Source organism: Rhododendron vialii, chromosome 10a (assembly GCF_030253575.1).
Source record: "Rhododendron vialii isolate Sample 1 chromosome 10a, ASM3025357v1".
NCBI lineage: Eukaryota > Viridiplantae > Streptophyta > Magnoliopsida > Ericales > Ericaceae > Rhododendron > Rhododendron vialii.
In genome coordinates, this window is record NC_080566.1 from 29,338,287 (window position 1) to 29,352,317 (window position 14,031).

The following is a 14,031-nucleotide window of genomic DNA, read 5'->3' on the forward strand; positions in this document are numbered from 1 at the left end:
TCAGTCGGATTTACTTGATAGGCAGCGCCTATCAATGTGGAAATACTAAATTTGACTGTGGTATTGAATTTGAAAAAACTCAGAGCTGACTCCTAAGCTTGATACGGATCCCAAGCATACTCTGGCTCAGTCTCCATCTCCGGATTGTACTGCCCTCCTTCAGGATCCTGAGTCTCCTCCTGATTTTCTGCAAAATCTGACACGGATGCCAAACAATCCGTACATGAGTGAAAGAGTTCACCCCGTAGTATATAATCCAACCCAATCACCCCCTTTACATTACGGCTAGCAGGTAAACAATATATTATTAATGCATAAAAGTAAACTAGAAGTAGTTCACATAAACCTATTCATTACTGACCAATAGCCTAACAACAAGAGAAAACTAGTCATGCCCGGACCATAACTAGGTTTCACCAACCTTAATCACCACATCAAAATCACCACTGGACTCTCACTAGTTCTATTATCACAAAATATCACTAGACCACCCTTTTGGTTTTATCATTACAAAATATCACTGGACCCTGCCTTTTATCATCACAAAACATCTCTGGCCTATCCGTCAAGTTTTATCAAGCACAAAATATCTCTGGACTACCCGCCAGGTTTTATTATCACGAAACATCACTGGACTACTTGCCAAGTTTTAATCATCACTGGATAACTCGCCAGTTTCAAATCACATCATTGGACTACTTACCAGTTTCAAATCACTTCACACAATCTGCCTGTAGGCATCTTCTAACATCTCTTTCTCCCAAATAAACATTGCCTAGTAACGTCTAGGTGAAATCCTACTCGTGAATCATCCCATGTCTCTAGGATCCAATCTACCGCAATAAATCAAGAGTCGGAGAAATAAACAAGTAATCAAAGTGATAATTGAAATAAATAATAAGCGGGACAATCACGTAACTTTTTATGAATAGGCCGTTACCCTTAATCTTGTATGGCCAACAAGTTAAATTTACTGTAGGAAATTTTATCTAATAAAAATTTTATAAAGAAAAAAAAATCGAGGCTTGTTTTTATAAATCTATATTGATTAATAACTAAATTGATTACATTAAATAGATAAACATATTAAAATAATTGACATGACCTTAATAGGAGTCCTATGGTTCTACGCAATGTGATCGAGCGTCAAAAATCGGGTCCAAATGGTCGCGAGATTATTTTAGATAAAGATATTACCGGAAATTACCGAAAGTAAAATAAATAGGTAATATTTAATCTATTAAATAAAATATATTGAGTTTAACAAGGTTTTATCTTAGGAGTGTAAAGAGCCTACAAAAATTATTCGGGCATTAATAACATGGTTTATAAGGTCGCAAAGTTATTTCGATTGAAAACTTTGTAAAATAAATAATAAATAGATAATTAAATAAATTTTTTTGATATTAATAAGATATCATCTTTGAGGTCCAAGGATTCTAGAAAAAATAGTTCAAGGGTCAAAAATATTGTTCGAAATGTCACAAAGTTGTTTCGAACCATTTTTATTGAAAACCGAATGGAGTATGTGGCCGCAAAGTTTGACCCGGTTAACCTTGCGTTGGGAGCTTCCACCGCCATGTTTTCTCTGGACCTTGCGGCCCGAACTTTACGGCCGCAATGTTGGCTCGGGAATTTCTTTTTTTTTTTTTTGTTTTGTTTTGCTTCGTTTTTTCGTGCATGGAACCACATGGGCTATGAATTAGGCCTAAAAATACATAAATATACGTAGAAAAGAAGTTGGATAGGATTATAATACTTTGGTTTGATTGAATTGATTCAAAATCGAGACTTTGAATTTTGGAGAAGATGACTTCGGGTTCTTTTATCGAGTTCTTTGATCGGGGGACCTTGGGATCGAATTGATGGTCGTTTGGTAATGCTAGGAGTGGAGGGAAGTGATTGGAAGAGTTGAATTGGATTTTGTTTGGGTCTAGGATACAAACCCACTTTTCTCTCTCTTTCTTTCTCTCTCTAAGGCTCCATGGATTGGAGCTTGATTTTCTTTTGTTTTTCTCTTCTGTTCGGATTGGTGGAATGTGAGGAGTATCGTGGTGTACCCGTGGATCAAGGGAGTGAGGTATATATAGGTGAATTTAAAAGAGAAATGATAAGATCGAATTTAATTTCATTGAAGTTTTGGGGATTAGAATGGACAAGATGGGGTTGAGTTTAAGGTCAGGGAAGGTGTATGAGGAGGATATGACCGAATTAAACTTGGATTTTTCTTGGTGGTGAAGGATTTTTTTTTGATTTGTGCGAGGAGGGACGAATTTGGTTTTGCTTGGAGGAAAAGGAAGGGAAGGGAGTAATGACTGGAGAGAAAGAGGCTGCAGGAGGGAGCTAGGGAGAGAGGTACGGGAAATACATGCATGCATGTGTTTACGAAAATATATATGTATAAAACTATATAGTTTTTTGAATGCAAAAATAGACTTAATAATAATATTATTATTAAATAAAAAAATAGGGTTAAAAATCCAGATCGTTACACGAATAGTCTCTAAAATCCCCGTCGCTCATGTATACAATGTTGAAACCCCTAGCCTCCTTCAATAGTTTGTGTTTCAATGTCTCAAAGTTTTGGGAGAGATGATTGGTCTCTCTCTATTTTGTTGTACGTGTTTGCTTCTATTTACGCTTCTTTTTCCCTTTACCCTTACACTAATTCTTGGCCCCTAGTACCCCCAAAAACGGCAGGCCACGTGAGCCTTTTCAGGCTCTTTAATCATAATCCTAGCAAAACTGCATGCCACGGTTATTAATAGCGTGAAAGACATTCGGATTCACCGACCGTGTGGAAAATTGTATAGCATCTTTAACTTCTTTTTTTGCTTCTGCATTAGTATTGCTTGGTACCTTTATTTTTCTTGCAAGACACTCCATTTAGATACAACAAAGAATTCCAGGTGAAGATCGAAACATTCGATGCTTGTTGGTGAATTTGATGAAACTGTTAGAACATAGTTATGCATTGCGTGAGTATACTGCATGTGGGCGGAAATGTACTTTGCAATTCAGTGTCGGCTCAAAGATATTTGGAGTCTGAAGCAGAAGTTCTAATATTGGGCCATTTACCTCCGCATACGAATTTTTGCACGGAATTTTGAAAAAACTTGAGGAAGAGTAAAGGGGTGGAGATTCAAACCAAGCTTCTCAAACATCCAAAGAACCTAATTATAAGTTGTCACACCACAAAGAAGAGGTTATTTGAAGGTAATTTAAACTCCTTACAGTATTATTTAAAACTATAAACTATATATTTCAAGGCCCTCTTCGGGTCAAAAAATTAGGGGCAGAAAGCAATGACTTCCTCAGCTTCCCCTCTAAGCCGGGTTTGATAGGCATACAAGATATTTCCCTTAATTTAATTTTGTCCTTTTGAGAGTTCTAAACTTCTTTAGAAAACACACATGTAATGCCCTTTCAAGTCACACAAAAAAAACGTATTTTCTTACCGAAAATTTTCATGTATTTCAAATTTTTGAAAAGTTCATACCCCCGGATATTTAATTTCCGAAAACTACAAAGATTTTGTCAAGACATTGTAAAGTAAATATTTATTCAGGGACATGATCGAGGACATCTCAAAATAGATGACAGAATAAAAAATGGGACAGAGGGAACAACCGGTTGGTGTGGTTTGTTTTTCACTCTACCTTCTAAGGGAGATGTCTTGAGTTCAAGTCCTCGTAGAGTAGGTGCTTGGCTCCCATTGTAACAACTAATTCTTGGACATCTACTAACTTCCTATTGTCCGGAAGAAAGAAGGACTCGGATCCTATCCATTTGCTTCTAACTAGTTCGGTCTATTTGAGTGCATCTGAGCCGTCCAAAAGTGTTTTGGACGGCTTGAATGTACCAAATGAGCCAAACTTGGTCCGAAGCAAATGGATGGGATCCGGCCCCAAAAAAGAAAAACAACTTGCTTCCTTACTTGGCCCCCAAGGCGTTCTTCTCAGTTTCCTTTTCACTGAATCACAGATAAATTGAGCCATAAGCTATTATTATCCTACCAGATGACATAAGAAACACTTAAACATATTATCCAATCATCAGTTCCCTCTCTCTCTCTCTCTTTCTCTCTCTTACATATTACCCAATCATCAGTTGCCTCTCTGTGTGTGTGTTGTGGAGAAGAAGGGTGTATCATTCAGCTAATCCGGATCGAAGGTGAACTCCCCAAAATGACGTTGGTTCAAGCAGTTGGTACTATTTCTTTTTATTTTCCAAACTACCACTTGGCAAATTTTTTGTACACACGTCAAGGATTACTGCAACCGATACATACTTTATGCATTTTTTGGTGTTTGGTATCGTAGAAAGACAAAACGCGTGCAGTAGAAAATGTTACTCCCTCTGTCCCAAATTAGAGGGTCCCAAATTACTGGATTCCTACGAAAAAATGTGCAATTTTTAGATTTAAAAATAAAATACGTCTAGACATAATTTTTTGAATATTTCCTTGCACTATATTAAAGAGCTTATAGCGTACTTTAATTTGGTGTAAAGAAATTTTAAAAATGATGCTTGGAAGTACTTTATTTTTCGATCTAAAAATTACACGACTTTTCACAAAGGCGGCTCTACAACCATGGTTGCATGGTCACTTGAACACCCTTAGGAATTTTTTTTTGTTAGAATACATGTAGTAACTTTGGTTTAGTTATGTTTTGAACACCCAATCTTAATAGTCTTGAACACTTGGACCCAAAATAATTGAACACCCAACACAAAAATAATTAAACATTGAGCCACAATCCAATTACAGCCCAATAATCCAGGTAATTCGTATTTGAACACCTAACACATTATCTCAAATTAATAAAATGCACAATCATAGTAAAAAGATTGAAAAAAAGATAGAGAAAAGGAAGAATACATTGGTGTAACTATCATACTTTGCGTTCTCTCTCCATGTGTATATATTGTAGATAGTCTAAATGTGTTAATTTCTTGTTCATGACATTAACTACTTTTTTATGTTTGGTTAGCTTATAAAATTAAAGACAGAGCTTAAAAAAAAATCAACTACACTTCAACATCTAGTTAACTTGAACAATATTCCTTCGAATTCAAGACTATGATAGAAAATCGCATCATATCATCCTAAAAATAGCATACTTTTTAAAGAGGTTGGCCCCAACCTATTATCGACAATTTCTTTCAAAGGGGTATTAATGGATTAAGATGTTGGTTTAACGTTGGCACAAATATGATAACTTGTCTAGGACAAAATTAAAATCTTACTCCCTCCATTCTCATAACACTATCCACTATGCAATATAAGAACTTTAGAAAAAAATAAATTTCCTTATATGAAATTTGTGCATATATTGTTGGTTATAGATCAGCTAATAGAGTTAAGGTAAGTTTTTGAACACTCTACTAAAAATTTCGGGAGCCACCACTGACTTTTAGTATGGGTAGACAATTTGGGACAGAAGGAATAATGTCTTCAATAAAAAAAATGTATTGAACGTGCAAAAACATAATTATCCATGTTTCTACCACCAAACAATTATCCAAAAAACGACTGTCAAGGGTAGACTGAATTAGGGGCGCTTTACTCAAACTCAGATCATTGTTTTGGTTATGTTATGTAGCATGGATCCTACGTCGGAGGTCACTTATCGTTGCTGGAAAATTTGTCGAACACCGACACTCTGTAAACACTTTCAGAATACTTGCAAAGCAAGTCGCGGGTGTTAGACTCTAATTAAATTAAACTTAGGAATGTTGAATGTCTTTTTTTTTATTTTTATGGTTGATGTTTTTTTGCTTATAAAGAAGCCTAGATGATGAAACGGTTTTGCTTGAAATACTTTCATGAATGATATAATGATAATTTTGATTTAAGGTGTACACGGTGTTACCTAATTAAAATAAGAAGAAATTAAATAGTCATCCTATTTGCAGAATTAGCTCCGTTTCGCTAAGAGTTCTTACAAAATAAGTATTTATTTGCAATTTTTAAACTCAAAAATAATGTAGTTATGAAAATAATTTTTCAAATTTTTTTTTGCACCATTCAAAAGATTTCATTGAGATCTATCAAACAAGATCCATATTATACAAAAAATTATTTCAATAAGTCCATTTTTTAAAATTAAAAATTGCAAATAAGTACTTATTTATGTCACCATCTTAATGGGTTTGAATAATTAAGATTCTCAAATTCAAATAAACCCCAAACTACCCTTTCCCTCTCCTAATTTTCTAAATACTTCTCTTTTCAAATTTTTCCTAATTTATCTCAATTTTGCTCTCTTATCTTTCAAATCTTCCTCTTTCCCAATCTTTTAATTCTTTCTCTCTCCTAATCTTCTCTCTTCATAAAATTTCAAAACAAAATTTGTCTCAATTTTGCTCTTATATCTTTCAAATCTTCCTCTTTCTTAATCTTTTAATTCTTTCTCTCTCCTAATCTTCTCTCTCATATAATTTAATAAATAACATTCACTAGTTTTTCTTATTTTGGTTTTAGTAATTTTGTTAGGAACTTTCAATTTTAGAAATAATTGTTCTAGAGTATCGAGTGGATCACATCCATGTTCCTTGATTGGCTGGACCGTTTGCGGCCCAAGCGGCGTTGATGGGTGTGCAACCCAACGCTACGTTAAAAGAACAAGTCACGCTAACGTTCAAAGAAGTAGTTAGCAGGTTCCAATTGACTGCCGATTGACAACCTGATCGGTCGATCGGTCTGTTCGTCTGGTCCCACAGTTTAGAAGATTCCGATTGACTGCTGATTGATATATAATTCGATCGATCGATCGTCAAAATTGAAGGCGGAGTACTGCAGCCGACACATAATTTATGCATTTTTTGTTGTTTGGTGTCATAGAAGACAAAACAAGCACAACAGAAAATGTGACTCCCTCTGTCTCAAATTACTGCACCCCTACAAAAGACGTGTAATTTTTAGATTAAAAAAATAAAATACGTCCGAGCATAATTTTTTGAATTTCTTTGCACTATATTAAAGAGCTCATGATGTACTTTAATTTGGTGTAAACAAATTTTAAAAATGATGTTTGGAATTACTTTATTTTTTATCTAAAAATTGCATGACTTTTTGTAGGGGTGCACAATTTGAAATGGAGGGAGTAACTATCTTCAATAAAAACAAATGTAGTGAACATACAAAAACAAAATTATCCGTGTTTCTACCACCCAACAATTATCCAAAAAACGATTGACTGGGGTAGGGGCACTTTGCTCAAACTCTGATCATTGTCATGGTTATGTAGCATGGATCCTACATCGGAGGTCACCTACCACTGTTGGACATTTGTTCAACACCAAACACTCTCAGAATACTCGCAAAACAAGTCACGGGTATTAGACTCAAATTAAAACTTAGGAATGTTGAAGGTCCTTTTTTTTGTGTGTCACGGTTGATATTTAATTGCTTATAAAGAAGCCTAACGTTTTTGCTTGAAATACTTTCCTGAATGTATATAATGATAATTATGATTCAAGGTATACGCGATGTTACATAATTAAAAGAAGAGCTTTATATTTGTATTTTTTATCAAATTAATTAATATTAAAACTGTTTTAATTGAAATGTGTCCCGAACGTGAGTTTTTATAATTTAGGTTTCATAGTATCACTGTCATGTCGCATATCCATGCTACGACATAACTTTTTCTGTTTGGAGCTTTGGATATTGAATGAGGAACTACGCTGATTCTATACTGAATATGAAATTAGGGCTTCAATCCGACCTTTGTATGTTCTGATGTATCTTGATTAGTTGGCGACATTAGTGTTTTCTTGTTTTCACTACAAGAAATTTGGTCTTTACAGATGAATGAAAACAGTCACAAGTTGCATGTTTTCTGTCACAAATAGTATGGATGACGCGGTTTTTATTTTTTTTGTCGACTAAAGGTTTTTCAAGGATTTCCATGTAGTGACGAAAGCTGTAGTACCTTTTGGTGAAGAAATATTTCGTTGCCAAAAAGGAATAATTGGTGACGAAATTTTTTTCCTTGCCTATTGTGTTTTTCTACGACTAAAAAATTCACCAATTATTTGTGTTGGGGACGAAAAAATTCATTGCCAAAGGTGACGAAAATTGCCGTTGTTAATATAAGAAATCAAGTGACGAAGTTTTTTTTGTCACAAAAGACGTTTTGATATGGGAAAAATAATCCCACTCTCTTGCGTCTCTTGGGTTTCAAACCCAAGTCTTCTAGAAACACAAGCCTTCGAGCGCAAGGCTTCAACAAACTGTACCGTACACACTTTTAGGTTTATATTTAAAATATCTATTACATAACATATATGTTTAACATTAAAATTAGCAATTAAAGTTGATTCAAATTTCATTTTGAACCTTTAAACATTAAAATTAGGAGTTTTGATAAAGTTGTAGTCCCATGTTATTGTTCAAATCCAAGTTGAATTACCTCAATCAGAGATCTGAGCAAAGAGTTATGCCCAAAATTTCGGACCTCCACACATTAAAATTAACAATTTTGATAAACATAAAAGTTGAAGCATTTTGTGTTGTTGGTCAAACCCAATTTGATTTAACTTAATTGGAGATCTGAGCAAAGAGTTACGCACAAGCATAAATTGGGTTTGAATAGTGACACAAAATGCTACAACTTTTATGTTTATCAAAATTGTTAATTTTAATGTTTGGAGGTCTGAAATGAAATTCGATTCAATTTTAGTGGTTGTATTTAAAAGTTTGAGGGTTGTCTTTACAGTTTGACTACCGCAAATTATCCGGTACCAATAACATTAATGTTCACGTTAAGATAAAAAAATACAAGTTAAGCAAGAAAATTAACTTACCATAATTTTTGAAATGCAACCTTCATAAATTTCGTCACTAAATGGGTACGTTTAGGCTCCGTTTATTTGGACGTAAAATATTTTCCGGTAAAATATTTTACCCATTTTTCGGTGTTTGGTTATGTAAAAAATAAGGAAAACATTTTATATGTAAAACATTTTTCATCAATTGGATGAAAATGACTTACCCTTAAATCTTCCGTAAGTTATTTTCCGAAATGAATTCGCTGCCTTCTACTGCAATTCTCATTGCTCAGTTTTCTCGATCGTCAGTCCTGACCCCCGTTCAATTCCAATAATCTTATATCCCTTCACTGTTTAATGCCCCCCCCACCCTCTCTACACTATTTAGTTGATTTTTTAAAATATTTTCAAGGGCCAACCAAACACCGAAAAATAAAAATTTGAAGTTCGTTTTCTGAAAAAATATTTTACGTTGTAAAACATTTTACATCGAAACAAACGGAGCCTTAGTGACAATGCATTTTTCATCGCCAAATGGTGAATGCTTTTGGCGACGAAAATATTTTTTGTCGTCAATTGCTATACTTAGAGATGAAATTTGGTGATTTAGTCACTAAATAGGTATAATTGATGACAAAATAATTTCGTGACGAAAATTGTCAAAACAATGACGGATTTATTTTTAACGTCGCCGGCCACTTTTTTACCACCAAATATACTTCTTTTGGTAGTATTTGTTTTGGGGAAGATGCTCTTGGTGGATAATTTATGGATGATATCATCATTCAAACCTTTCATAGTATAAAGCCTGTCAGGTCATCTCATAAATGGGAACATTTAACAATGGTACATACATTTTTGTGCTTTTGTTTAGAATTTTTGTTATTTTTTCTTAGTTTTGTTCAGAATTTTTTTACTTAATGATGAATATCTAAGTTAATTAAGAACCAAAAAAAGAATATCTAGGTTTACTTTGGTCTATTGACCTTGATTGCAAATGATTTTTTTGGCTTTGAATAGTAGGTGCGCCCATGCATTATGTTAAATTTCTAGGTCCGTCGATGAACACCCACCACCAGATGGAAAATGGACCAGGGAGGTTCACTGTCGGGTGGTGATTTTCTCAGTACTTTGTAGGTCAGGTCTCGATTGAGCTTTTGTGTTTCTCAAGCTAGTCTGCAAAACAAGGAATCAGTTAGCGCTTTTCAACTGAATCCAACTGGAAGACGCTCCAACAACACTCGGAGAGAAAAAAGGAAAAGTAAAGATCGATCTAGAAACGGCACCTCTTTAGGATTCATAGCTGAGGCTTTATAGAATGAGTTCACTTGCTCCCCAAGTATGTCAGGCATGGGCCCCATGAGGTGACCCGTGACTATATAGGAGTGCCAATCGATCCAAACAAGCCAAACACAGTATTATTTAGGCTTGGCTCAACTCCTTGTTACATGTGTTTAAACTTGGCTCGAGCTTGAGAACTTTTCAAGAGTAATTGTACAAGCTTGGCTCGAGTTTGAAGTTTTGTGTTCATAATAAGCTTGACTTGGTTTGTGAAATATGCAAGTCAATCTCGAACTTTCAAGCATTAGCTTAACCTCTTGAATTTCGAGCTTTTAAGTTTGAGCTTAAGGTCATTAAGTTCAAACATAAAATGGGCTAATTCAAAACCATAATGATGTAGAACACGTGTAGACTCAATTCCATGATCACCTGGACCGTGCCAAGCCTCGGAAGCCCAAACGGTGTTTAATTTCAGATTATCTAATTTGGCAACATTCGGACGAGCTCGGAATAGGCCCAAACTTCATGGGCTAACTTATTTTCGCGCTCCGGTCAAGGCTCACGACCCTAAGTTCGTGAGCCCCGGTATTTTTCAGTCTGTTTCCTTCGTTTAGAATTTCAATTGCGTTATTTTACCGTTTTAGGAGAATTTTGTTTTGTTAATAACTCTTAGACCGTAATTCCTTTTTAGTTGATTCTTTTAGGGAAAGTCTTGTTTTTCTTCTTTCCCATTTTCAATTTTAGAAAAAACCCCAAATTCTAGGACTTTTTATTTTCCGAGTTTATTTTTACAGTTTCGGCCTATATATAAGGGTTTGTAATCTAAAGTTTATGTAGCTTTTTATTAATAATATTGTAGAGTTTCTCTCTTTCTTCCTTGTGCACATGGTTAAATTGCTCGTTCCTACGAGTTGTTTATCTCGTTTGGGCTAGTACACTAACTAGTCTCTTGTGAATTCCGCTACGTCACATAAAACCCTAGCTAGAAGAATGTGATAGCGGCTCTAAATTTTCTTATGAACTCTTTGAATTGCTCCATGAACGATTTATATTGGATTTAAAGTAGCCCTAAATTTTCATATGTCACATAAGAGGTTTTCTATTTGGACGCAATAGTACACGTACTGTAAAGTAAAACTGGTGCCGACTCATGTCTCTTATTAAGATATTTATTAATGTATCCCTACATTTTTAGTACTTACAAAATGAGGTCGCTGTTCATGAGGCTTTCGAGCCAAACACGTATATGCTCAAGCTACAAAGCAGCTCTTTACGGAGCTGAGTGATCTCAGCCGTCTGTTTCGGCATTGGACGGCCCGTATTGAAAATAATCTGTTAACGGTAATAGTTATTATTACTGTTAAGAGATTATTTTCAATCCAGATCGTCCAAATGTATTTTGGACGACCGAGATTGAGCTCCAAAAAAAACTTGTTTACAGCTGCTCTGTAAACAAAATTTTCTCCTGCTGTACATGTTCACTCACAAAAAATAAATGTCGTGTCCGTCCTTGACCATAATCGGTCACACCATAGTCACTAGCACCATCCTTTGCAGTATTGCAATGAACCCCAATCACTTGCATGTTTTCCGTTGGGAACATTAATATGGAGCGTAGGATTAGAAAGTTCAATGTGTAAATTTTCTTTCCTAGATTTTTCATAGCATTAAACATTTCACATATTAAAATAGTTTTATCAGTTGTTGGCAGTGTGATTTTGATGAACAGAAGGCAGAGCACCGAGCTTTCTCCACAAAAGTTGAGGAACTTGTGGACCGAATGGCAGCTACGAGCACTGATTTTGCTTAGCCTCACTTCCCAAATAATCCTTGTCATTCTCGGAAACCGCCGGAAGTACATCGCCAAAACTTGGATCCGAGCCATTGTTTGGTTTTTCTACTTACTTGCAGACAATGTAGCCACAGTGGCCATTGGCGTCCTCTTCAACAATATCGGAGAAGTCTACTGGGAGGTTAATAGGAATTCTCGTTCTTTGGAGTACGAGTTAAAGGCGTTTTGGGCTCCTTTTTTGCTGTTGCACTTGGGTGGGATGGACACCATCACCGCCTACTCGTTGGAAGACAATGAGCTGTGGCTGAGGCATTCTTGCAGCATCGTTACCCAAGCATTGGCGACCATGTTCATTTTGTTCATGTCGTGGTCAATTATGTCTCGTCTTTCACCACTATTTATCGTGGTCTTCTTCCTTGGCCTGAACAAGTACTGCGAACGAGTTTGGGCTCTCTTCACCGCAAGCGAGAAAAGGTTTAGGGACTTGATTCCTGAACTCATGATCAACGAAAACTCTAGGATAATGAAGGAATGTAAGTTGAAGCAGTTGCAGGGTTACCATGTCACCACGCATCAAGTTCTTGAGGTTGACGTCCAGGTGGTCGATGATCGGATTCCCGAATCTCACGATGCAAAGGAAATACTTTTGGCCAATGGCTTCTTTGAGATGGTCAAGCGTCTCTTCGCTGACCTCATACTTGGCTTCCAAGATCGGGATGCCAGTAGGGCAATCTTTGAAAGCAACGCGATGAACCCTGAGAAGGCTTTAAAGGTAGTCGAGATTGAACTCGGATTGATGTACGATGTTATGTACACCAAAGCAACAGTAGTCTATTCGGCTTGGGGGGTCACTCAACGAATCATCGGAAGTTTTCTGATCCTCGGTGTATTGGTGATGGTATCACTGGACAAGGCACTGGTAGGAAAAAACTCCAGCAAGATTGACCTAACTATAACTCTATTGTTGTTGGTAGTTGCTTGGCTTTTGGATTTTTGTGCATTTGGGGAACTATTACTCTCCGACCAAACTGCTCATTGGTTGATTAAGCGTAGGAAATATGCAATATTAGAAACCATCAATCATATCCGTACCATGATACCAACAAACTGGGGTCGAAAACGCAAGAGGTGGTCGAAAACCGTGGAACAATTCAGTCTGCTAAGATTCTGCTTTGCCACAAGAAGAATACCCTTGTTTTGCCGCAAAATCCTAAAGCTGTTACACATTGAGGAAGTTGCCGAGATTTTTTGGTACCAGAGCAATACTCCTCCAGACCCACTTTATCTCGGATTAGACGAAGATTTACCAAAACAAATCTTTAAACAGGTCAAGGATGTTATGTCTTGGGGAAGAAATAACAACAAAGGCACAGATCTAAAGTCCCTGTATGGCCGTCGGGGAGGCCTAGCGCTCGAAATGTACAACCGCAAAGATCTTCAGTGGAGCGTGGATATGGCATTCGAGCAGCTCGCGTCACAACTTGGAAAGTATGAGCAGGAACAAGGAAAACACGACAATCAGGAACGTACATGGAACGTAATTGTTTTTTTTTGGATGGAAATATTGGGTTATGCTGCAAGCCAATGTAAAGGACGACAACATGCTCAACAGTTGAGACGAGGAGGAGAGTATCTCACTCATCTCTGGCTTCTCATGGCACATTTTGGCTTAACGGATCACTTCCAAATACCTCAAAGTCGTGCAATAGCTGAGGCCGTTCTAAGGTAAACAAAATTCAGGGTATGCATGTTTCATTATATAAAATCATCGAATCACACTATATATTGATGCGGATCACACATTTGTTATGTTATTGAAACTTTTATGGTGGAATGAAATATTTCTCGGATTTTATGTACCACAAAAAGTTGAGTGTATAGAACAATATGAGAGTTGTGATATTGTTAATCCTTCACTATTTGTCTGATTAGATTACATAGCATAAGCGATTATATATCACTTTTATGGTCGAACGGAATATTTCGCAGGTCTTATGTACTACCGCAAAATTGAGTATATAATATATAGGATGAGAGGTGTGACATTATTAATCCCTCAACACTGCTCCATTCGTCCCAAATTGTTGATCTTGTTTCAATTTTGTGTCACTCGAACAATTATCTATATGTCGAAATCTATAATGTTAGTTACCAATATATATGGGGCCGGTTCTAGAGAC

General features: G+C 36.1%; 1 protein-coding gene across 1 annotated transcript; it reads left to right on the plus strand.

Moving 5' to 3' along the window:
• The first annotated feature begins 4,096 nt into the window (after nucleotides 1-4,096).
• On the plus strand, nucleotides 4,097-13,710 carry LOC131303450 (uncharacterized). Its single transcript, XM_058330322.1, has 2 exons — nucleotides 4,097-4,209; nucleotides 11,761-13,710. Exons 1-2 carry the CDS (start codon nucleotides 4,188-4,190, stop codon nucleotides 13,578-13,580), a joined length of 1,842 nt encoding a protein of 613 aa, XP_058186305.1. The 5' UTR covers nucleotides 4,097-4,187; the 3' UTR covers nucleotides 13,581-13,710.
• The last annotated feature ends 321 nt before the right edge of the window (nucleotides 13,711-14,031 follow it).